Here is a 25,383-nt window from a genome sequence, read left to right as displayed (position 1 = left end):
AGCGGCTTAATGCGATCCAGGCTCCGGGGTCGCTAGAGGCCACGGGGGCCACGGGAGACCCGGGACCTGAGGACGGGTGGAAAGGGAACAGGGACCAGGCCAAGGGGGGCGGGGAAGGCGGGCAGGGCAGTCCCAAGACTGGGGCTGTCAAACTCCAACAGGAAGTCAGTGATTCGGGGTGCCAAACCTAGGCCCGCTCTCCTCCCAGACCTACCCAGGGGCCCTGATCCTTCCCCTTGAACTCGCCTTAAAACTAATGCTATCCCTCTCCTTACCTCTAACCCTTTACACCAGGACTCTGGGAAGAATTGTGTGCTGATTTCTGTCCTGGACATATCTTAGTGGTTAGGAACGATCCATCCAACACCCTTGACCCTCCCTCTTCCATCCCTGACTCTCCCCCAAAGCACGGACCATCCAACATCCTTGACTCTCTCCTCTCCAACCCTGACTTCCCCGCAGTGAGCACAGACAATCTGACCGCTCTGGTTCTCCCCTCTCCTTCCCAACTCGTTTCTAGTGACCCAGCAAAGATCGAAGGGCAAAGACACTCTCCTCCCCCGTGCCCTGCCCTACCTCGCCCCACCCCACCCTCCATAATTCCAGAAACCACGGGGGCCCGACCCGGGAGGGTGGGGGGAAGCCTGCTGCCCACGCTGGCCACACATTTGCTCTGGAAGTAGCCAAGGAAGACCCAACTTGGTGTAACAGTCCCCAGGCCTGGTGCTGGGCTTCCTGTGGGGCAGAACTGGACGGATCAGGAGGCAGAGCAGTAGGAGGGAGAGGAGGAGGACTGGATAGGGACAGGGGATGCACTGTTTGCAGCTGTGGTTCCCAGCCTCCAGCCCTAAGTGGGACTATTTTTAATTCCGCAGTCCGAAGTCCAGGCTGGGCCAGGTTTGGCAGGCGATTGATATGGGCTTCTAGCCCAAGCCAGAGGCTGGGGTGGGGTAGTGAATCTTTGGTGGCAGGTAGCCCAGTCTGGAGGCTGGAGAGGGGATGGTGGGCCCTTGGTGGGGGGTGGCCCAGGCTAGAAGCTGGGGAGGGGGTGGTGGGCTCTTAGTTGGGGCTGGCCCAGGCTACATGCTGAAGAGGGGCATGTGGGGGCTCTTGGTGGGAAGTAGCCAACTGAATTGGGCCCAGCAAGGTCACATGGAACAGGGGATGGTCCAACCCCCCGTCTGAGTTGGGCACTGGGGATTGGGAGTGAGGAGACATACTCCTTGCCCTCAAGGGGCTGCCAGTCTGATGGGGAGACAGGCCACCCCCGCCACACACACACACACACATACTCTGTGCTGGGTGCTGGACGAGGGGCTGCCCTGGGTCAGGGGGTTGCTTCCAGGGGACATACATAGTGAAGATTAAATACAAGTGACAGGGAAAACTCATAAAGACCGAAGAAGCCCCTTGGGAACCCGGGCCGGTTGGCTGCTGGAGTCCTGGTAGGGCTTGGAGTTAGGAGAAGCTGGTCTGGGAGGGCTTCTTGGAGGAGAAAGGATTGAGAAATGGTTTTTGGGAGTTTGGAGGCCGTTGAGTCCCCCGAGGGGCACAGGAGGGAGTTGGCAGTTGGTCAACCCCTGTGCCAAATCCAGGAAGGAGCATCACTGCCGCCAGTTCACTTCTGTTTCAATTTTGGCCAGAACGGGCAAGAGCGGTGAGACCATAGGGTTCCCGGGGGCCAAGAAGGACGTTCTCCCTCTGCCCCTCTCCCAGTGGCAGAGGACTGGATGAGATAACTCGATGGAGCCTGGGACCGGCCCCGAGGTCACCCAGCTGGCTGGCTGACACTGGAGCAGCTGCCTTTTCCTGTGTGACCGAGCTGCCCCCACCAGGCCCTGCGCGCCAGAGAATCTGTCTCTAATTAATTATCGAGAGGAGCAATTAGCACTCTTTACTGTAACATCCGGTCTGTTGGCTGAGGGCCGAGGGCTGGGTATGCCTACTCTCTAACAGGCCGGGCCCCCAGGACTGACCAGTCGCAGCTTCGAGGTCTGAACCTTCCCTGCCTTTTCCCTGCTCCTCCATACTCCCCACCCAAGCCCCCTCCCCCAGCCGCACCCCCAACTTCCCACCCCTGGCCCCTAGGGATGGAGGTCAGAGTGTGGATCCCTGAGTGGGGGGACAGTAGACCATCCCCCTGACATCAACCACCATCCCCTGGGGTGGGGGCTCTGTGCCCAGCCTTGTGCTGAGTTCTAGGGGAGAAGAACCAGATCAGGCACAGACCCTGCCCTCTACAGGACTCCCTAAGAGGGAGGGAGGGCGATGATCTTTTCCCCCAATGGTACGGATGAGGAAGTGGTTACCCAGAGGGTGAGTGACTTGTCCAAGGTCACACAGCAGAGTGGGACAGAGCTGGGACCAGAAGCTGGGGTTCACGTTCCATGCTCGCTCCCCTGGCCCCGTGGGCCCTGTGTCAAGACGGTCAAAGGGGGGGCCTGGGGAAAGGGGCATGGGGCCGGGATTCAGGTGGACCTGTTGGCCCTCTTATCTGTCATGACCCTGCTTCCACAGCTCTCCTGGGGAACTCCGGGCACTTTCCCCTGGCACCTGCCAGGCTCCAAGCCGGTTCCCAGCCTCCTCCCCATCCCCACCCAGGCCCCTGTCCTCATCGGAGATAAGAATAACGAGGGAAGGGTGGGGCGGGGTTTGAGGGGGAGCTAGGGGAGTTCAGGGGAAGGGCCGTTTCCTGTCCTGTCTGGGGTGTGGTTCAGAGATACCCCCACAACCGCCACCCTTCCATCCACCGCCCTGGAGTGGAAAGCAGGTGCAAAGGGGACAGTTTCATGAGGCCCCGCTGTCAGAGTTCTAGTCCATCCATTCACTCCCGGGGTCATTGCGGCGGGAGCTCAGATGGGCCTTGGGAGGTCGAGGGAGAGGCCTTGAGAGGGCACTGAGCAGGTGGAGGGGGGGAAACAGTAGAATAATAATAATAATAATAATAATGGCATTTATTAAGCGCTTACTATGTGCAAAGCACTGTTCTAAGCGCTGGGGGGGATATAAGGTGATCAGGTTGTCCCACGGGGGACTCACAGTCTTCATCCCCATTTTACAGATGAGGTAACTGAGGCCCAGAGAAGTTAAATGACTTGCTCAAAGTCACACAGCTGACAAGTGGCGGAGCTGGGACAAGTGCTGGAAGGGTGAAGAGGGAACGGGGAGTGGGGGGGTCAAGGAGTTGAGGGAGGTGAAAGGGTGGAAAAGGGATAGAAGGGGAGGAATTAAGGGGAGGAGGGAGAAGGCGGAAAAGCAGCCTGGCCTAGTGGATAGAGCGTGGGCCTGGGAGTCTGAAGATCCCGAGTTCTAATCCAGACTCCGCCATTTATCTGCTGTGCGACCTTGCATAAACCACTTCATTTCTCTGTGCCTCAGTAAAATGGGGATTAAGACTAACAGCCCCATGTGGGACGGGGACTGTGTCCAACCGACATGCTTTTATTTCTGCCCTCCAGAGCTTAACAAATACCACAGTTATTATGGATAGTAAAGGGGGGGAAGGGGAAGGTTTGAGGGGCAGGGGGTGGAAGAAGGGGGAATTGAGTCAGCGCCTGTGGCGGGAAAACGAACCGCCGCCATCCCATTCGAAATTGGTTCTCGAGAATGATTAACCCAAAGGCCCCTCCCTGCTGGCCCGCTGCTCTGCCGCCCCCCACCCCCAACCAGCCTTACCCACGCCCCCCCAGTACTCTCCCCATTGCCTCAGCGTTTCACTAACTCTGTCTCGGAGGTCTATCTCTCTCCCTCTCTCTGTCCTCTCACATGGGGTCTCTCTGTGTCTATCTCCGTGTCTCTCTTCCCACCACTACCGCCCAGAGACAAACATCTCTCTGAGAGCAGAGGTGCACAGATCCTGTACCTACTGGGATGAGCCCGGAGCCTGGAGCCCAGAGCCGGGAAGGCAAGAGTGAATCTAGGATGACTTCCAGGAGGAGGAGGAGTGGGGGGAGGCGGGATAGGATTAGGAATAATTTTCCTGAAGATGCAGGGCCCAGCCCGCCCCCACTCATCCTCAGCCATCTTGGTGGGTCCTACTCCTTCCCACTCCTCCCTTTTCTTCCCCCCCTTTTTTTTCTCCCATCCCTTCACCCCTCTCCCCTCCTCTCTTTTCCCCCGGTTTTCCCTTCCCCTTCCCTCCTTTCCTCTGCCCTCCTCATGGCCACCACTGTGAGGCTTTGAGAACTAGGTCAGAGAAGTGGGAAGACATTTTCTCCTCAAGAGGGGAATGAAATGGTCTTTGCCTTTGACCAAGAGTGGGGACAGCAGCAGGGGTGGTCTGGTGGGAAGAGAGAACAGACTAGCCCAGTTTAACTCTTTGGAGGCCCCCTGGCCCCCTCAGGATTCGGATCTTTGGATCCCGAGAGGAGCAGAGCAGGGAACTGAGGTGAAAGGTGGAGGTTGGGGGGCCCAGATGCCTATATAGCACCTAGGGCCCAGAGAGGGTGAGCTACTTTCCAGAGATCCCACAGGAGCCCCGGGCTGGCGGCTCCTGTCCCTCCCACCCCACCTCGCCCCCAACCAAGCTTGGGGATCCCAGGGATTCAGAGTTTAGAGAGGGTAAGTTCCTGGCTGACTACTGAGAAGCAGCATGGCTCAGTGGAAAGAGCACGGGCTTGAGAGTCAGAAGTCATGGGTTCTAATCCCGGCTCCGCCACTTGTCAGATGTGTGACTTTGGGCAAGCCACTTAACTTCTCTGTGCCTCAGTTCCCTCATCGGTAAAATGGGGATTAAGACTATGAGCCCCACATGGAACAACCAGATCACCTTGTATCCTCCCCAGCACTTAGAACAGTGCTTTGCATATAGTAAGCACTTAACAAATGCCATTATTATTATTATTACTGATCTGTGAGACCCCCACCCTCCACCATGATTGCTTAACTGAACAGTCCCCACCTCCGGGCAGCTGCCCAGATTTTTCCCACCAGACTTCAGATACTCCAGCTCATGTGTATTCATTCACACACACATGATGTGTGTGTGTCCTGTCTCCACATCACACTGGCAGCCCCCCAAGGGCAGGGACCATGTCTCCTCCTCCTTCTGTCCCTCCCCCCGTGTCCAGCAGAGAGTGTGTGTGTTTATCTGTAATTTATTTATGTCATTTATTTATATTCATGTCTGTCTCCCCTTCCAGACTGCAAGCTCCTTGTAGTCAGGTAATGTGTCTGTTTATTGTTATATTGTCCTCGGCCAAGCAGTCAGTACAGTGCTCTGCACACAGTAAGCGCTCAATAAATACGATTGACTGAATGAGGTCAGTACAGGCGCCCAGCCCAGCCCCGGGTGGTCACGGCCAGAACCATACATTTGCTCGGCTTTTAATCTCTGCATACAAAGGCTATATACATCGGTCTCTCACAGCCACAGTGTCCAGGATGGATGACCCCGGGCCATGCTCCTGGCATCCCCTGGACCTCAAGTCTTCCTAAGAAGGGGGAGGAGGCTCCAGTGCATTTTGGGGTTGGACGCTCCCTGTTCTCAGCTGGGCAGAACCAGAGCCTCCTCCTCAACAGGGGAGTGCTCCCCTGTGTACTTATATATGTGAATGGGGGGTGGGGTACAAGGAGAAGGGCTTCTGGTTTGGGGTGTGGGCCAAGACAGTTCTATCTCCCCACGTGGGGCACATATGAGTGTGATTCTGTTGAGACACCATTCCCTCTGCCCCCCACCCTCCAACTCTTCACCCTGCAAGAGCTCAGGAATGTCAACGGTCTCACACAAGAGGCCTCCCTCCATCTGGGGGGACAAGCCCCCCACCCCAGCCCAGACAGACCACGGTCAGGGGGATTCCCCACGCCCGCCAACCTGGGAGAGACCAACTCTTATAAGACCAGACTGAGAGAGACCAGAGGAGGAAGGGTTCCTGCTTCCCTTCCCCTCATTACCCCCTACCCACTGGAGAAACCAGGGATAAAGCGGGACCCCATCAGATTAGAGAGGGTCCCCCCCAAAAAAAACCAAATCCCCCTTTTTCTAAGAAATAAACTCTAGTCCCATTTCTCCTCCTGTGTGTCTCTGGGGTGGTGGTGGTGGGGGGTCTTCGGAGGAAGTGTTGGGGGGGAGGATGGGGAAGAAGGGTCAGCAAGCTGTAGCCAGCAGCCATGGCCCCCACAGATTGCCATGGGCTAGGGATCTCCTGGTACCCCTGCTGGAGGGCTCCTGCTGCTCTCCTTGCATCTGGTTCAGATCTGCACCTTCCTCTCAGCTTCCTCTCCCTCTCCTCTGAGCTCTCCCCCCTGCCTTCCCCTTACACGATAATAAATATCGCCACACAATAAATAAATTAAACCTCTTGCTCTCTACACACACAGACCGCTCGTTTGCCGCTCTCTTCTCCCGGCTTCGGGGAAAGGACAGACCCCACTATCTCTGTGGGCCGGGAGACGGCATGTCCCTTCTGTTGACCACTGCCCTATCCTGCCTCCCCAGCCTGTCTTCTGACCTTTGATCTCCATGGTCCTGGCCACTGGAGGACTCCCCTTCCCCCATTGCCCCACAGATTTCTCCAGAGCCTGTTTCTCAGGCCTGGTCCCCTGGACATCCCAGTCAGCTTCTGCCAGTTGACCTGTTAATTGCCTGCGATGTGGCTGATCTGTGCTGTGGATTATACACACTGTGGATTTTTCTATGTGACGGATTTTCCACACTGTGGATTACCGTAATTTGGCTGATCGGCGAACTGTATTACCCACACTGTGGTTGATCTAAGCTATGGATTATCCATACTGTGGCTGATCTGTGCTGTTATGTGCACATTGTATTATCTGCACAGTATACTGTTCACAGTGTGGCTGATCCATGCTGTGGACTGTCCACGTGGTAGATTTTCCTTCTCTGACTGATCTGCACTGTGGATTATCTGTGACTTGGACTTCTGCATGTGGACTATCCACACTCTGGCTGGTCTGCATTGTGAATTATCCTCACCATGGGTGTTGCATGCTGTGAACGATCTGCACTTTGGATTATCCACACTCTGGCTGAGCTGCACCGTGGATTGTCCGGATGGTGGTTGTTCCGTGCCCTGGATTATCCGTGGATCATCCATGTGTGTTTTATCCATGGATGGAGCTCCCCAACCCAAAGCTGCCCCTTTGCTTAGGCCACATCCCCGCTCTGGTCAAGAGCATCTCCCACTGCCTAACAGGGGAGGGGCTGGGACTTGCTGATCCAGGATGAGGATGGGACGGGGGCCTGTCTAGTAGGGGAGGACCGGGGGTGGTGCGGCGGTCCCGAGGTCCCCGCGTTGCCCTGTCAGACGAGCGAGAGCTCAGCCTGGAAGCTGGAGGAGCGCTGGGCGTTGGGGCTGGACTTGGTGAGCATGGAGATCTGCGTGCTGTAGTTGGTGCCATTGCTGGCCAGCGAGGGTTGGTGGTACTTGGCACCTGAGCCCAAGAAATGCTCCAGTCGCCACCGACGCCACTTCCGCTTGAGCTCGGCCTGGACCTGGGGGACGAGGAGGGGGTTCGGGCGGGGGGAGCATGAGGACTCAATACGAAAGGGCAACCCAGGCGGCAACTCCCACCTGCTCACCCGCAGTATGGATTATCCATTGTCTGTAACTGTCTGTTCCTGTATCGACCAGGATGGGGACTGCGTCTGATCTGATCATCTTGTATTTCCCCCAGGGCTGGGCACAGGAGCTCGGCACATTGGTAAGGGTTTAATAAATGCTACCATTAACGAACGGTGGATTTTCCAGTCTATGGATTATCTGCAATGTGCTTTCTCCGACTTTCTCCCCAACTAGACTGTAGCTCCCACAATCCGCCCCAAGCTCTCTGAGGATCCCCCAGCTCGAGGTAATAATAATTAATAATAGTTACGGTATTTGTTAAGTGCTTATTATGTGCTAAGCCCTGTACTAAGCACTGGGGTGGATACAAGCAAATCAGGTTGGATAGAGTCCCTGTCCCATGTGGGGCTCACAGTCTCAATTTCCATTCTACAGATGAGGTAACTGAAGCCTAGAGAAGTGAAGTGACTTGCCCAAGGTCACATAGCAGACAGGTGGCAGAGCCAGGATTAGAACCCATCACCTTCTGACTCCTGTGCTCTATCCAGTATGCCATGCTACTCCTCTTAAATTGCAGTCCCTTTCTTGGAGGGTCTAAAGGGTCCTAAGCTGTAATTCCAGGTTGCATTATCTGCTGTTCTGAATGAGCTGAGCATTAATGTCTGTGGACTGTAAGATCACTGTTGGCAGGGAATGTGTCTGTTTATTGTTATAGTGTACTCTCCCAAGCACTTAGTACGGTGCTCTACATACAGTAAGCGCTCAATAAATACGACTGAACAAACTGAATGAACCTCTCCTCTCCCTGAGCATAAACTTGTTGTGGGCAGGGAATGTGTCTGTTATATGGTTCCACTGTACTCTCCCAAGTGTTTAGTACAGTGCTCTGCAAACGGTAAGCATTCAGTAAATACGATCGACTAATTGAGTGTGGGTAATGGGGAGGGCAATGGGCCTGTTCACCTGGAAACAGAAGTATGTACACGGTTTCTTACCTCTCCGTTAAGGAAACAGTAGAGAATGGCCACCACGAAACCCTGGGAGACAGGAAGTCGATACTGAGCAACCCCAGTCTTGGTCTTGCCCCATCTCCCGACCCTCAACCCTCTTGGGAAAGCCCCAGCTTCTTCCCTGAGCCTGGACTGACCAACTCCATCGCCCCCGAAAGCTGCTTCCTGTTAGCTCTGGCCCCACTGATCACAGGACCAGGAGTAGAGAGCCAGCTGGGAACCCCCACTGTGGGGCTGCAAGAACACAGAGCTCGACTTCTCTGAATGCCCCCCACCCCACAGGACAAACAGGCTGGGAGCACTTCAGGGAGAGGACAGGGCACCCAGCTAGCCAGGGGTCAAGGATTGGGCGGGGGACGGGGGGGTCACCTGAAAGGAGCCCAGGAGCAGCTCGAAGATGACCTTCACCTCCATTTTGAAATTGTCGGGGAAGAAGGCGAAGGTGATGTAGTGGGCTCCAAACAGTGGGATGAGGAGGAGCGTCGACTTGGCCAGGCGCCTGCCCAGGGGAAGGGGGGAAGGGGGTGGGTGGTCACGGGGCAGAAGAGGAGCAAACGTGGGGGGGGGGGCGCGGGTATCCAGGTGGCCACCAAGCAGCTTGGGGCGGGACCAGGGCTGGGGCCAGCGCCGTGGTTGTGGCTGGGAGGTGGGCGCAGGGCCAGGGGTAGGGCCATGTCTGGGGGGTGGGGGGTGAAGCCATTTCTGGGGGCAGGATGTGGGGGATGGGACCAGGGCCAAGTGTAGGGCAGGGATGTGGGGGAAAGGCCGAGTCTGGGGGTGGGGAGGCCCTGGGACTCACTTATACTGGTGAGTTTCGCTGCGCCCGACGTCCGGCGGATGCAGTTTCTGGACGAGGATGCGGATGATGCAGATGAAGAGGGTGAAGCTCACCTGGCAGGAAGAGGGATGGGCGACAAGAAGTGGACATTCAGCTTCCCCTTGTGCTCAGGGTCCAGCCTCCAGCTAGCCTGCCAGTTCCTCTCCCCTCCCTCCCACCCAGACTTCCCGCAGCCAACATGAGCTGCCTCCTGGACCGGCTAGCAGCCATCCTGACCCAGCCGAAGCTGGATGGGACCCAGTACCCACATAGCCCCAGCAGGATGCCCTGGAGGCCCCTAGCTGTGGTGGGGAGATCCGCTGGGGGTCTGGAGGGGAACGGCTCACCAGTATGGATGTCATAATGGGGACTTTGATGATCCACCAGAACTGCGAGCTGATCATGTCCCAGCACCTGGAACGGTCCGATGATGGGGGCGGTCAAACCCTCAGCGTTCTCGGACATGGCTCCGGACTCAGGGATAGGGTTGCCCCCCTCCCGACTGTGCTAAGTACTCCCCCGCCCACCTGTTTCTGGGGTCGGTCAGTCAATCATATTTAGTACTGTGTGCAGAGCACTGTATTAAGTGCTGGGGACAGTACGATATAACAATAAATGGACGTATTCCCTGCCCACAGTGAGCTTACAGTCCAGAAGGAGAGACAGACATTAATAGAAATAAACTACGGATATGGACGTAAGTGCTGTGGGCCTGGAAGGGGAGATGAACAAAGGGAGCAAGTCAGACTGATGCAGAAAGGAGTGGGAGAAGAGGAAAGGCAGGCTTAGTCACGGAGAGCCTCTTGGAGGAGATGGGCCTTCATTGAGGTTTTGAAGAGGGGGAGAGTAATCTTTCTAGGGAGACACAAGGCAAGGTCCCCAGCAGCATCACCGGTCTCCAGTGGGGCACTGGGGAGGAAGGGTGACGCTGGCTCTTTTCCCTGAACCACACTGCCTCCTCAAGAATTGTGGGTTGGGCTGGATTAGGTTCAGGTTTGGGGGTTGGGGAAGGGGGCAAGGAGGTGTGGGGGGTGAGGGCAGAGGGCAGCCATACAGCAGCAGGGCTGGGGGTGGGAGAGCCTGTCATAATAATAATAATGATAATAATGATGGCATTTGTTAAGCACTTACTCCATGCCAGTCATGGTACTAAGCTCTGGGGTAGATAATCAGGTCGGACACAGTCTCTGTCCCACATAGGGCTCACAGTCTTCATCCCTATGATACAGATGGGAGAACTGAGGCCCAGAGAAGAGAAGTGATTTGCCCAACATCATACAGCAGACAAGGGGCGGAGGCAGGATTATTACCCAGGTCCTCTGATTCCCAGGTCTGTGCTCTATCCACTAGACCACACTCCTTCTCACGTGCCCTTGCTGCTCTGAGCCTGAGCCCCAGAGAGGATTTCAGGGAATCCAACCCAGCGGGATAGTGTGGCCTAGTCAAAGGCACCCAGGGCCCTGGGAGACAGGAGTCTGCCCTTTTTGACATCTACTTAGCCAACTCTGGGCCTTGGGTTCCCCCTCTGTATAATGGGGATAAGATCACCCAGTTCCACAGCACTTGTGTACACAGCTGTAATTCATTTATTTATTTCATCACATTGTCTGTCTCCCCCTCTAGACTGTGAGCTCATTATGGGCAGGGAATGTGTCCTTTATAGTTGTACTGAACTCTCTCAAGAGCTTAGTACAGTGCTTTGCACACAGTAAGTGCTCAATCAATATGATTGAGTTAAAGGTATGAATGAATTGGCTCTCTTCCTCCCCTTGGCGTTATCCTCGACTCCTTCTCTCATTCAACCCACATATTCAATATGTCACAAAATCCTGTCGGTTCCACCTTCACAAACGCTAAAATCTGCCCTTTCCTCTCCATCCAAACTGTTACCACATTAATCCAAGGATTTATCCTATCCCACCTTGATTACTTTATCAGCCTCCTTGTTGACCTCCCTACCTCCTGTCTCCCCACCCCAATCCAAACCTGGGTCTGCTGTCCGGATCATTTTTATTTACAAAAACGTTCAGTCCATGTTTTCCCCACTCCTCAAGAACCGCCGATAATCACCCATCCACCTCTGCATGAAACAGAAACTCCTTACCATTGGCTTTAAAGTACATAATCCCCTTACCCCCTCCTACCTCACTTCACTACTCTCCTCCTACAACCCTGCCCTCACACTTTGTTCCTTCAATGTAATCACTGTACCTCAATCTCATCTATCTCGCCACTGACCTCTCACCCACGTCCTGCCTCTGGTCTGGAACGCCCTCCCTTTTCATATCTGGCAAACAATTCCTTTCCCCTCCTTCAGAGTTTTATTGAAGGCCCATCTCCTTCAAGAGGCCTTCCCTGACTAAGCCCTCATTTCTTCTGCTCCCACACCTTTCTGCATCACCCTGACTTGCTCCCCTTATTCACCCACCCCACAACACCACAGAACGGTGCTTGGCACCTAGCAAGTGCTTAACAAGCACCATCATCATCATCATTATCACAGCACTTATGTATATATCTGTAATTTATTTATATTAACGTCTAGCCCCGCCTCTACACTGTAAGCTCACTGTGGGCAGGGAATGTGTTTGTTATATTTTTGTAATGTACTCTCCAAAGTGCTTAGTACAGTGCTCTGCACAAGTAATCACTCAAGAAATGATTGATTGATTGATGGATGGATCTCACATGACAAGGGCCACGGGGGACAGGGAAGGAGTCCACCTGGGTTCTCATATGTCCACACCAGGACTGAGCACCGTGCTGGGAAGAGTGAGGACTTGGTGGCACCACTATTATCGCTGTGGTGGTTCTTGTCAATCAATCAATCATATTTATTGAGCACTTACTGTGCGCAGAATACTGTACTAAGAGCTTGTGAGAGTACAGTATAACAATAAACATTCCCTGCCCACGATGAGCTCAGTCTAGAGGGGGAAACAGACATTAATATAAAAGAATAAACTACAGATAGGTATGTAACTACTGTGGGCCTGGGAAGGGGGATGAATAAGGTGAGCAAGTCAAGGTGATGCAGGAGGGAGTGGGAGAAGAAGAAAGGAGGATTTGGTCAGGGAAAGCCTCTTGGAAGAGGAAAGGAGGATTTAGTCAGGGAAGGCATCGTGGAAGAGATGGGCCTTCCATAAGGCTTCCAAGAGAGAGAGAGTAAATTGTCTGTCAGATATGAGGAAGGAGAGCATTTCGGGAAAGAGGCAGAACATGGGGAAAAGGTCAGCGGTGAGATAGATGTGATTGAAGGACAGTGAGAAGGTTGGCCTTAGAGGAGCGAAGTGTGAGGGCTGGATTGGAGTTGGAGAGCAGGAAGGTGAGGTAGGAGGGGGCAAGTTGACAGAGCTTTAAACCCAATGGTGAGGAGTTTCTTGGGGCCTCCACAGGCCCCTGGCCATCATGCTAGAGGCTGGGCCTGTCCACTCCTGGGCAGTCCTGACCTGGGCTGACAGGGTGTGACCTTCTTACCCGAAATCATCAAAGTAGGTCTTGGTGATCGTCCACACCGAGATGAACACACCGGGGACACCTGCCCCAGGGGAGACACAGACACGCAGAGGCCGGCAGGCGGAGAACCGGAGACCGAGGCCGGCAGGGAGAGACACAGAGACAGAGCGAACTTGTCAGTGGGCCCCAGAGAGCCTGCCCCCTTGCCACCTACGCTCACCAGTGGGACAACAATTCATCACTTCCTTTCGCGACCTATCGCAGCTTGGTGCAGCCCACGGTGTGGAACCAGCCCAGGCCCCAGGACAGCTTACCCCAGCCGATCATAATATACCACCAGAAGTACTTCCTCTCGGAGAAGAAGGAGACAGCCAGCAGCATGTGCAGGTACAGGCTCTCCACCAGTAGCCACAGGTAGTTGGCCATGACACAGTACTGGAAGAAGACTATCACAGCCTTGCAGCCCACCTGAGGGAGAGGAAACGGACCTTGAGGAATCGTCAAGGGACGGTGTCCAGCCCAGGCAGTCTCCTGCCCAGCAGGACAGGTGCATGGGCACAGACAGCAGGTCTGTGGTCCAGGCAGGGGATAGCAGGGTCCACCCTCTCTGTCCCTCGCCCCCTGACAGAGGTGGGCACCAGGCTGGGTTCTTTGTCCCACTGGACTCCAACAACTGGAGCCCCCGGGCCAGTCCCCAAGGACTCCTGCTGGCACAGAACGAGAGACGAGATTCCAGAAACACCAATGACGCGGGCCCTGGATTTCCCTGGGAAAGAAAGATGATGCTCCGGAAACACCACCGGCCCAGGCTCCAGATCCCACTAGCAGTGGAAGATGTGGTTCCAGGAACACCACCAGTCTGGAACCCGGATCCAACGGGCAGAGAGACACAAGGTACCAGGAACACCTCCAACAAATCATCCTTCTGACTGAGGCAAACTGTGATAATAGTAGTAGCAGTAGAAAGAGGAGCAGCAGTAGTGATTGTAGTAGTAGTAGAGAGAAGCAGCCTGGTTCAGTGGAAAGAGCACGGGCTTTGGAGTCAGAGGTCAGGGGTTCAAATCCCAGCTCCACCAGTTGTCAGCTATCTGACTTTGGGCAAGTCACTTCACTTCTCTGTGCCTCAGTTACCTCATCTGTAAAATGGGGATTAAGACCGTGAGCCCCTCGTGGAACAACATCATCACCTTGTAACCTCCCCAGTGCTTAGAACAGTACTTCACACATAGTAAGCGCTTAATAAATGCCATTATTATTATCATTATTATTATTATTAGTAGTAGTAGTGGTAGAGTAGTAGTAATTCTACAGTGCCCGGCACTTAGTACAGTCCCTGGCACATAATTAGAATAGTATTAATAGAAATAGTAATGGTAGGTTTGTTCAGGTCAGGGAATGTGTAAACCAATTCTGTTTTACTGTAATAATAATAATAATAATAATAATATTGGCATTTATTAAGCACTTGCTATGTGCAAAGCACTGTTCTAAGTGCTGGGGAGGTTACAATGTAATCAGGTTGTCCCACGGGGGGCTCACAGTCTTCACCCCCATTTTACAGATGAGGTAACTGAGGCACAGAGAAGTTAAGTGACTTGCCCAAAGTCACACAGCTGAAAGTGCTCTGCACATAGTAAGTGCTCAATAAATACCATCAATTGACTGATTGAGGGACACCTAGTGGGCAGCTCAGGAGCTCCAGAGAGTCCGGGTCATGGATCTTGCACAATAGCCTCTCCTTCCCAACCCCCACTATGCTGGTCACGACTGGCTCCAGGGAGGACAGAGCCGGCGTGGCTGATGGGCTGGTGTGGATGATGGGCCGACGTCCAGCAGCAGGACCGAGCCCAACAGTGCCGTGTTTACTCAGAGATTTGACTTTCCAGGATGGAGGCCAGGTTCCCACTGAAGCCTTAGAGGTCTCAGAGCTGATTCTTCTTCCACCTCTGACTAAAAGACCCCATCCTTCCCCGACGGACAAGGCTGGGTCTGACCACCACAAAGATGACCCTCTGAGTTGACTCTGGGAGATGACCCTCGGGCCCCCACAGATCGGGGGTAAGAGGTCCTCGTGCTTTGAAATTGGACCCGGACGGTTTCAGCAGAGGCGGGGGAGGGACGAGATGATCCTGCACCCCCCCTTTCTGTCCCAGGGACCCCCAGGGCTAAGCAATCCAGCACTAGGGTGCTGCAACTCCAGGGCTGCCGTGAACGGTGGGGGCATCTACCCATCTGGAGGCAGAGGGTTGGACTGAGTGACCTCTGGGATCACAGGGGGGTGGAGGTGTCTGATTAGCAGCAGCAATCAAACTGGGGCTCCCAGGAGCGGCTAAGCCTCCTGGAGCTCTGCTGGTCCTGGGCCAGCTGAGACAAGAGGCACTTGGAAATCAAGTCCAGGTCCTGACTTTTGCTCTGACGACTTGACACCTGTCCACATGTTTTGTTTCATTGTTTCTCTCCCCCTTCTAGACTGTGAGCCCGTTGTTGGGTAGGGACCGTCTCTATATGTTGCCAACCTGTACTTCCCAAGTGCTTAGTACAGTGCTCTGCACACAGTAAGCACTCAATAAATACGATTGTATGAATGAATGAATGAATGAGGGCTGAGTGTGACCCTCCCTCTTCTCTCCCCCCCTCCAGCCTCCACCATCTCCGCCCCCACTCTGCGTTTCTCCCCGGCACCCTGCCCAACCGGAGCCTTTAGAGAAAGGAAACAGGAACTGGGCGGTGGGGAGGCAGAGAGGCACAGAGACAGAGACATCCAGAGAGACAGGGGAACCAGAAATCCATGCAGAAACAGGGAGACACAAGGACAGAAAGAGAGAGAGTCAAGGCGAGATCAAAGCTGGACACTCAGAGAGATTCTGAAAGAGCAAGACAGAAATAGACTGTAAGCTCATTGTGAGCAGAGAACGTGTCTTCCAACTCTGTTATATTGTACTCCCCCAAGCGTTTAGTAACAGTGCTCTGTACACAATAAGTGCTCAATAAATATGGTTAATTGATTGAGAGAAAGACAGACAGATACAGGGGCAGATACATAGCTGGGTAGGGAGACAGACACGATGACGTAGACACTGGAGCAGAGAGATAGAGAGATAGATAGAGACAGATGGAGGGAAACCTGAGACAGGTGTGCAGAAACGGCGAGAGACAGAGAGGAGGAGAGGCTGAGATGAAAAGGAGGCTGGAGGAAAGAAGCAGTAGGGTCACATGTCTCTACCCTGCGGCCACCGGGACTCCATTGACCATTCTGTTCCCCCCAGACCTCTCGTGCCCCCCCGCTCCTCCCCACCAAGAGGGGCAAAATGCCTGACTGTTAATTCATTAATTCATTCAGTCATATTTAGGGAGCACTTACTGTGTGCAAAGCACTGTACTAAGTGCTTGGGAGAGTACACTATAAGGACAGACACATTCCCTGTTCTCAATGAGCTTACAGGCTCCACCCCTGATGACTTCTATAATAATAATAATAATAATAATGGCATTTATTAAGCGCTTACTGTGTGCAAAGCACAGTTCTAAGCACTGGGGAGGTTACAAGGTGATCAGGTTGTCCCACAGGGAGCTCACAGTCTTAACCCCCATTTTCCAGATGAGGTAACTGAGGCACAGGGAAGTTAAGTGACTTGCCCAAAGTCACACAGCTGACAATTGGCAGGGCCGGGATTTGAACCCCGACCTCTGACTCCAAAGCCCGTGCTCTTTCCACTGAGCCACGCTGCTTCTTCTGCTGGACTTGGGACGAGTAATTCCTGCAAAGGACCTCTGGTCTCCCCGCACCCCGATAGGGGTGAAAATCCAGACTGTGGGGGTGCTGGCGGCATTTGAGGGGCGGGGGCTGCTGTGCCCATAAATACGGTAAACCCACCCACCCCCATCTCCCTTGTGTCCCTTGGCGGCCCACGGCGGCGCCTCCCGCATCTCACCGAGCCGGAGGCACAGGGGTCCACATCCTCGTTCTCGTACAGCACGAAGTCCTTGAGGAACACCGCGATGGCGCGCATGATGAAGGAGGCGAACAGGTGCATGTGGATGTAGTTCCGCGTACAGCGCAGCTTCCTGCGGAGAGGGGTAGATACACAATCACGTTGGACACGGTCCATGTGTCTTCCTCGAGCTCACACTTAAGAGATGAGGGAACTGAGGCCCAGAGAAGTGAAGTGACTTGCCCAGAGTCACACAGCAGATAAGCGGCGGAATCAGAATTAGAACCCGGGTCCTTCTGACTCCTAGGCTCAGGCTATATCCACAAGGCCATGCTGCTTCTCCCCTTCCATACCAAGGGAAAAAAATCCCCACCCTCCCCAGGAAGGGAGGATCGGTCAGACGCTATTCTCCTGCATGCGCCCCTGCACTTGGCACAGTGCTTAGCACAGAGTTAGCTCTCTGAGATTATGGAGCAATGGTCAAGACCTGGTGGACTTAGTTGCCCAAGCCAGAGATGGATGGGCAGGGACCCCATCACCCCCTAATGCCATCTGGCCAGAGGCTAGTGATTCCAGGGGGACTTGAGGGGTGGGGAGAATTAGGGCAATTTTCTTGCCCTGCAATGCCCAGCTCTAGGCCTCCTCCTCCTGGAAGCCTTCCCCACTGTCCCGGCCCCCATTCCCCAGTGTGGTCTGAGACACTCCCCAGATCCCAGATCCCCTCACCATCCTGTGAATCTGCCCAGTGCTCCCATCCCCAGCAGAGGAGGCCCACAAGACCTCTTGGGCCCTGAGCCCAGCTCCCCCAGCAGTGCCCCGCACCCCCTTGCTCCCCTGTCCATTCTGGGCACTGGCAGGTCCCGGGGTTGGGGGTGTCCCCCTGCTGGGGCCACTCAGTACCCGGGCGAGGGAGCACGCTGCCCCCTCCACCATCCTTCCCCCAAAGACAGTCCTACCTGAACAGGCACAGAATGGTGGTGGCAGCGGTGAGGGTGATGAGGGACAAACTGTAGCCAATGGTGTATCCCATCTTCACCGCTGGGTAGAACCCTTTCTGTGGCAAGGAGCACAGAAGAAAGGGTCGGTCAAGCAAGGGGTCACCAGAGGGTGCTCCTGGAGGACAGGGGGCTGCCTCCCTGAGCTCACCTGACCCCTTCCCATCACCCCCACCCAGAGGAATGTGACCTGTCTGATCCAGATTTCCCAGATCCAGAGAGAGGGACAGAAGGAGAGAGAGAGGGAGGGAAGGAGGAGGAGAGGGAGGGAAAGAGAGAGAGGGAAGGAGGAACAGAAAGGGGAAGGGAGGGAGAAGGAGAGAGGAAGAAAGGAAGGGAGGGAGGGAGGAAGGAGAGAGAAGGAAGGAGGAGGGGAGGAAGAGAGAAGAAAGTAGAGGGAGAGAAAGGAAGGAGAGGGAAGGGGAGAGAGGAAGGAGGAAGGGAGGGAGAGAGATGGAAGAAAGAAGAGAGGGAGAGAGAGGGAGTGAGGAAGGGATGGAGAGAGGAAAGGAGGAAGAAGGAAAGGAGGGGAGGAAGAGAGAGGAAAAGAGGAAGGAAGGGAGGAAGAGAGAGAGAGGGAGTGCAGAGGAATGGAAGTTTACTCCAGTCTGTCCCCCAGCCCAGCCCGCTGTAAGGGAGGGAGGTGGGAAATGCCAACAGGAGGCACTGGGCCCCATCCTCTGTCCGCCAGAGGGTCTGGAGAGGCAGATAATCTGGATCATTTAGGCCTCCAATGATGTCACCCTCATCAATCTGGCTGCCTGGGGGAGAAGGATCCCCTTAACCTGAATGCTCCCCATCAATTTCACGGCCTCAATTGTCCTGATGGTTTTCCTGTCCTGTGTAGCTCTGGGCCCCTATAGCCTGTAAGCTTCCATTTAAACTGTAAGCTCATTGTGGGCAGGCAACGGGTCTACCAATTCTGGAGTAATGCCATCTCCCAAGTGCTTAGTACAGTTCTCCGCACACAGTAAGCACTCAATAAACACGATCGATTGATTGTATGATTGAGGCCTTCCTTCCCCAACTCTCGTAGTCCTGGAGGACACGCTCTTCCCCGGGAGACTTGACCAGGAGAGCCGGCCGGGGCCTGCTCTTCCCCGAGGCAGGGGGATGGACCAGATGAACTCTGGAGAGCCCCGGTTCCACCGTCAAGGGGAAAAGTCAGGCTCCGGAAACTTTACCAACCTCCTCTACTGGAAGGATCTCATAGCCGCAAGCCGTGGTGTACAGGGCCGGGGTCAGCTCAGACCAGCCATGGCTACTGCAGTTCCGGGTCACGTTGCTGCCTGCTGGGAGAGAGGGGGCATTGGGAGAGATGGTCACCGAGCCACGGTTGGGGTTCAGAGGGCTAAGGGTGGCCGCTGAATGGGGAGGGGGCTTCCAGGGACACCAGTCCAGGGCCCTGGCTGCTAAGGGGCCCTTCCAGCCTCATGAATCGTCAGAGCCTGCCCCTCCGCCCATCCCCATCCCAGCGATCTGGCACTTTCCTGAAGGCGGGGGTGGGGGGGGCTAAGTGGATTAGCCTCCAATCGATCTGGCGGTTTCTAACTGGCTGGGGCTCACTGGGGATCTAACGGCAGGAAGACCAGGCGACGGGACGCGATCGAATTAAATGGATGATCAGACAGCCGCCACCTCCTCAGCCACCAGCCACTCATCTGTATCTCCCCCCACCCCCCACCGCAGCCTGGCAGGGACAGGCCTAGACCGAAGGCCATCTTGGGTGGGAACTTTAACTTTTCCCAACCCTGTTTACCCCGGCTGGACCAATCCCCTTCTCCTCCTCCCCCATCACGCCCCACCCTCTGCGGCCCCCACAGTTACTAAACATCCAGAAATGAAGGAGCAGGGGAACTTTGGCTCTGGGGGGGTCTCCTCAATCAATTGTATTAATTGAGCGCTTCCTGTGTGCAGAGCACTGCATTAAGCGCTTGGGAGAGTACAATATGGCAACATAGCAGACACATTCCCTGCCCACAATGAGCTTACAGTCTACAGAGGGAGACAGACATTAATGTAAATAAATAAATTACAGATTTGGACATAAGTGCTAGGGGGCTGAGGGAGGGGTGAATGAAGGGAGCAAATCAGAGTGATGCAAAAGGGAATGGGAGAAGTGGAAATGAAGGCTTAGTCAGGGAAGGACTCTTGGAGGAGATGGGCCTCCAGGAAGGTTTTGAAGGTGGGGAGAGCAACTCTGTAGCAGCTTTCCTTAGCGATAATCTCCTGAGTATGGCGTGCCCTTCCTTTTAGGCACAGAGTGCCCTACTGGGTGGGTGCCCTACTGTGTGTGGAATGCTGTACTAGGCAACTACTGGGTGCAGAGCATTGTGCTCTGTGCCCATGATGTGCAGGGCACTGTATTGGGTGCCCACTGTGTGCAGGGTGCTGTATTGGGTGCTGGGGATGCAGACCAAAGTTATAGTAATGATTGCTGCCCTCCGGAAGCTTCCAGTTGAAGTGGGAGCCAGGAAGACTAACTGGTTAGATTGGGTCCCATCCACTCCTGACTTGTGCCTTGGTGCCAAAAGCAGCTGTGGCCCCTCTGCTCTGGGTTCTAGTTTTGGGTCCCAGCTCTGGGTCCTGGCTCTGTTTCCCAGCTCTGAACCCCAGTTACGGAGCTCAGCTCTGGCCCCAGCTCCCTTTCCTGGCTCCGGGCCAGACCGCAGAGGCTCCCTTGATGGAAGGCAGCCCTTCTCCTGCTTCCCACATGCTCCCGGTCAGCCCCGCTTGGGGCTCCTCCTCAGTCACGCTTCCCTCACTTCTCCTCCTGCTGCCTCAGAGAGATGGGAGTCTCTCAGACCTGGACCATCAGTCTCAGGGGCCCCTGTTGTGGGAAAGCTGGGCCAGAGGCCCCCAGATGAGCCAGGAGGGTGAGAACAGGGAGACTGCGGACCCTGTTGGAGGGGGGGACGCCCTGGGTCGGCCCAAAGACCGGGGAGGGAGTATGAAAGCCAGCTTGTGTCCCTGGGGCCAGGGGCTTTGAACCATGGGGGAGGAGTGAGCTGGCCGGGGGCGGATGGAGGGGGGTCCCACATTGTCCCACAGTGGGATGGTAGGTAAACACTCCTGTGGCCACTCACAAAGGCCCCGACCATCACCAGGGCAACAGGACTAACAAACCCGCCTCAGCCCCTCCTGGGACAGGACAGGACACAGAGTCCCTTTCACAAGGCAGCCCCCTCCCCTCCGTCCCCATGTTTCTGTGCACCCCAGTGCCGGCAGAGTGAGGTCGGGGCTGGGAGTTGGGGGAGGGGGGAGGTGATCCTGGGCTGCAGCTGTGGAGGGTCCTGAGGGAGGAAAGGACCCTGCCCTCAGGCATGGGAAAAGCACTTTGGAATCCTCTGGTGTACTGAGCCCCACCTGCACCTGTTTGCAGTGGTCATGGGTTCAAATCCCGGCTCCGCCAATTGTCAGCTGTGTGACTTTGGGCAAGTTACTTAACTTCTCTGTGCCTCAGTTACCTCATCTGTAAAATGGGGATTTACTGTGAGCCCCCCATGGGACAACCTGATCACCTTGTAATCTCCCCAGTGCTTAGAACAGTGATTTGCACATAGTAAGCGCTTAATAAATGCCAACGTTATTATTATCATTATCCCCTCTCTGTGGGCCCTTCCCTGTCTCCCTCCTCTAACAGAAAGGCAATGCAATGAGAGTTAGTTCATTCATTAATTCATTCATTCGTATTTATTGAGTGCTTACTGTGTGCAGAGCACTGCTCTATGCACTTGGGAAGTACAAGTTGGCAACACAGAGGGACGGTCCCTACCCAACAATGGGGTCACAATCTAGAAGGGGGAGACAGACAACAAAACAAAACATGTGGACAGGTGTCAAGTCGCCAGAACAAATAGAATTAAAGCTAGAATCAGTTGATTAGACACCAGGAAAAACTTCCTGACCAGTGGTCAGGGAGGGATGAGAGCCAGCCATTGGGCAACCTGTAACAGCCCCATCGCTGGCCATCTTAGCACTTAGTCCAGTGTTCTGCACACAGTTAGCACTCAATAAATACAACTGAATGAACGAGGGAGGAATGAATGAGGGAGGCACTGGAACTGAGGCCTGTCTGCCCTGACTGGAGCCATTACCTACTTGGGGCTCATCCACTTTAAGGATTACGATGATGGGGGGGGGGGGGGGGGGGGGGAGGTGTGTGTGTGTGTGTGTGTGTGCACACGTGCACATGCACTCACCGTTGGTTTGTTTGTTGGAGGGAGCAGGGTAGGATGTTGGGGGGCGGGGGGTTGATCAGGGAAGCCCGGAAGAGGGGGCTTTGTAAGAGGCTTGGTAGGAGGGGCAGGGGGAGGATCTGGCAGAGAGGAGCATTGGGCCAGCGCCAGGCAGGATGAGGGGCACAAGGGAGAGTTTGGAGATGATGGTGGAGAGAGATGTAGACTGTAAGATTCCCCCTTTAGACTGTTATGCTCCTTGTAGGCACAGAAAGTGTCTACAGCTCTGTCATATGATACTCACCCAACTGCTTAGAACAGTGCTCTGCACACAGTAAGTGCTCAATACATATGGTTGATTGACTGATTGAGAGGCCTAGCAGAGGTCTGCTGGGGTCAGAATGGAAGAGACTGGTGGAGGGAGGGAATTGGGTGGAGGATGGAGGGCAGGGAGAGGGGAGATTGGGGGGCAGGGGAGGAAGGGTGCTGTCACTCACCGTGCCGGTTGGAGAAGACGGTCAGGATGAGAGGGCAGGGCAGGACTACCACCTGGCCCACCTCAGCAGCCGGCCAGCAGGTAATGTTGTCCCACATCTTCTCACAGCCCCCTGGAGAGGGAGAGATGGACACAGATAACTCCACAGCTGCTGGACAAACTGGCACAGGGATTCCCCTTCCTTCCCCCAGGCCCACCAGGCAGTCAGCCAATCATATTTACTGAGCACTTACTGTGTGCAAAGCACTGTACTAAGTACTTGGAAGAGGACAATAGAACAGTAATCAGACACATTCCCTGCCCAAAACGAGCTTACAGTCCAGAGGGGGCCCATGACCTTTTAACTCTTGACCCAGCCTTGGATAGATTTGGGGGTGGCTACCTCTGGGGCATTTCCCAGAATCTCTTTCTTCTGCCCGATCCCTCCAGGAGGATGAAGGTGGCACGGGGGCAGGGGAGAGCGGAGGCTCAGCCCCGTTCACTCCTGGCGACAGGATTTCCCAGTGTCCACACAGACGTCCCCCCAGCGGCCCAGGCTCCTGGCGGGAGAGCGCAGGGCTGGTTCCCAGACAACCCGGCCCGGTCCCCCCCAATGATTTGTGTCCTTGGGAAAGCCTCTCATCCTCTCTGATCCTCGCCGACTCCTCTGTGCTTCGGGGAGGATGAGGCTCATGCCAGAGAATCGCTCACTCAGGGCCTCTGTCTGTGCTTCATTCGTTCATTCATTCAGTCGTATTTATTGAGCGCTTACTGTGTGCAGAGCACTGTACTAAGCGCTTGGGAAGTACAAGTTGGCAACATATAGAGACGGTCCCTACCCAACAGCGGGCTCACAGTCTAGAAGGGGAAGACAGACAACAAAACAAAACATATTAACAAAATAAAATAAATAGAATAAATACGTACAAGTAAAATAAATAAATAGAGTAATAAATATGTACAAGTATATACATATATACAGGTTCTGTGGGGAGGGGAAGGAGGTATGGTGAGGGGATGGGGAGGGGGAGGAGGGGGAGAGGAAGGACAGGGCTCAGTCTGTGCTCTGCCTTCCCAGGGTTTCGGGTCTGGAGGTCACCCCTCCCCAGCCTCTCCCCTACAGCAGCTCCGTCCCCAGCCTGGCCCCAGCGGGATGGGGGTAGCTGGCTGTTGATGGGGGGGACTACTTCCTCAGGATCCCATTAGATCAGAGGAGCAGAACCACCCCTCTCCCCAAGCCCCGATCCAGCTAGTGGGGACCACCCCCGGCCCCGAGTACAGCGATGGCTGGTAGAGATGTCCCCAGCTCGGCAGGAAGCGGTGGCTGGGGGGAGATGGGGCAGCGCTGATGCCAGTGATCGCACATGCACATGTACACACAGGAACACTCACCCGCTCCCTCTCCGCCTCCCTTCCGACACACACTCTTGCCCCAAGTCAGTCAGTCATACTTATTGAGAGCTTGCTGTGTGCAGAGCACTGTCCTAAGCACTTGGGAGATTACAACATAACAATATAACAGACACATTCCCTGCCCACAATGAACTAACGGTCTAGAGGGGGTAAGTGAGGCCTAGAAAAGTGAAGTGGCTTGCCCAAGGTGACACAGCAGACAAGTGGCAGAGCTGGGATTAGAACCCAGGTCCTTGGGATTCCCAGGCCCAGACTCTGTCCACTAAGTCAGCAATGTGAGCCCGTTGTTGGGTAGGGACCATCTCTATAAGTTGCCAATTTGTATTTACCAAGCACTTAGTACAGTGCTCTGCACACAGTAAGCGCTCAATAAATATGATTGAATGGATGAATGAGTGAACCACAAGCTAACTGGTGGAAGGGAGAAGGGGAGAATGTGTGTGTTGTTTGCCCACCCCACATCCCCATTTCACAAACCCGGCTCCACCAAGATCCTGTCCCCCTCCCCTCCCGCTGGACAAATGGGTGTGTGTGGATGGTGAGGGGGCAGAGATGATGCAGGATGCTAAAAATAGCCCCCCTCCCGCACCACCCCAACCCCCATCTGCCAAGCCCTGCCCCTAGTCCCTCTGCCCAGAGGGAGAGCTCAGTCTGTGCTGCCAGGCTCCAGGATAGAGGATAAACTTTCTGCTCTGTGCCTGCCTGCCCTCAGCCAGGTGGGGCCTTACCTGTGGTGTGGTTGTCGAAGTCCTCCAGGCACTTCTCCCGCTCCATCTCCATCTTCTCTATGGCACGGCACTCTTCCAAGGGCAGCAATGACGCTTCTGTGTACTAGACATGCAGACACAAACAGAAACACACGAACACACTTGGATCAGGGCTCAGCCCAGCTCGATGCCCTCAGCCTATGGGTTGCTCTGGCTCCTCACCGGCTCTAGACTGTAAGCTCGTTGTGGGCAGGGAATGTGTCTGTTTATTGTTCTATTGTCCTCTCCCAACCGCTTAGTACAATGCTCTGCATTCATTCATTCATTCAATCGTATTTATTGAGCGCTTACTGTGTATGCAGAGCACTGTGCTAAGTGCTTGGGAAGTACAAGTTGGCAACATATAGAGATGGTCCCTACCCAACAACGGGCTCACAGTCTAGAAGGGGGAGACAGACAACAAAACAAAACACATGGACAGGTGTCAAGTCGTCAGAACAAATAGAATTTAAGTTAAATGCACATCATTAAAAAAAAATAGAACAGTCATAGTATACAGTAAGAGCTCAATAAATACAATCGACTGACTGATTCTAGACCCCTTACTCTCTGCCTGCCTACACAGCCAGCGTAGAGGGAGGGGCTGTTTTCAGGCAGGCCCTGTCTTGCCTCCTGCCCCTCTGCCAGGCTGGGGGAGGAGTGATTGATTGGTGATTGACTGGAAGTGTACACGGCCCCATCTCAGAGGCCAAGAGTTGGGCTGGCCTCCCGCAGGTGGGCCGAGATCGAAATCCGCGCTGGGCACACTGGCACCTGATCTCCCCAGTGACCACACCGCCTGTTCAGCCTGATTTCTGGGGGTCTGGCAGTGGCTGGT

General features: G+C 54.7%; 1 protein-coding gene across 2 annotated transcripts in view; it reads right to left on the bottom strand.

Moving 5' to 3' along the window:
- Positions 1 to 5,289: 5,289 nt before the first annotated feature.
- The window catches only part of VIPR1 (vasoactive intestinal peptide receptor 1), a 32,310-nt gene continuing 12,216 nt past the window's right edge, over positions 5,290 to 25,383 (bottom strand). The window contains exons 2-13 of one of the 2 annotated variants that reach the window (XM_038755975.1): positions 24,528 to 24,630; positions 22,409 to 22,519; positions 18,922 to 19,025; positions 17,695 to 17,792; positions 16,739 to 16,871; positions 13,121 to 13,274; positions 12,828 to 12,888; positions 9,698 to 9,764; positions 9,333 to 9,424; positions 8,903 to 9,032; positions 8,519 to 8,560; positions 5,290 to 7,453 (exon numbers count right to left, since the gene is read on the bottom strand). In XM_038755975.1, coding sequence (XP_038611903.1) covers positions 7,262 to 7,453; positions 8,519 to 8,560; positions 8,903 to 9,032; positions 9,333 to 9,424; positions 9,698 to 9,764; positions 12,828 to 12,888; positions 13,121 to 13,274; positions 16,739 to 16,871; positions 17,695 to 17,792; positions 18,922 to 19,025; positions 22,409 to 22,519; positions 24,528 to 24,630 — 1,287 coding nt within the window. In that variant the 3' untranslated portion in view covers positions 5,290 to 7,261. The remainder of the gene's footprint in view (positions 7,454 to 8,518; positions 8,561 to 8,902; positions 9,033 to 9,332; positions 9,425 to 9,697; positions 9,765 to 12,827; positions 12,889 to 13,120; positions 13,275 to 16,738; positions 16,872 to 17,694; positions 17,793 to 18,921; positions 19,026 to 22,408; positions 22,520 to 24,527; positions 24,631 to 25,383) is intronic. The other variant, XM_038755976.1, reaches the window with a different exon arrangement.

The sequence above is a fragment of the Tachyglossus aculeatus genome, chromosome 13 (genome assembly GCF_015852505.1).
Source record: "Tachyglossus aculeatus isolate mTacAcu1 chromosome 13, mTacAcu1.pri, whole genome shotgun sequence".
Classification (NCBI taxonomy): domain Eukaryota; kingdom Metazoa; phylum Chordata; class Mammalia; order Monotremata; family Tachyglossidae; genus Tachyglossus; species Tachyglossus aculeatus.
Note: the sequence above shows the minus strand (reverse complement) of the source record. Positions and strands in the feature narration are given on the sequence as shown.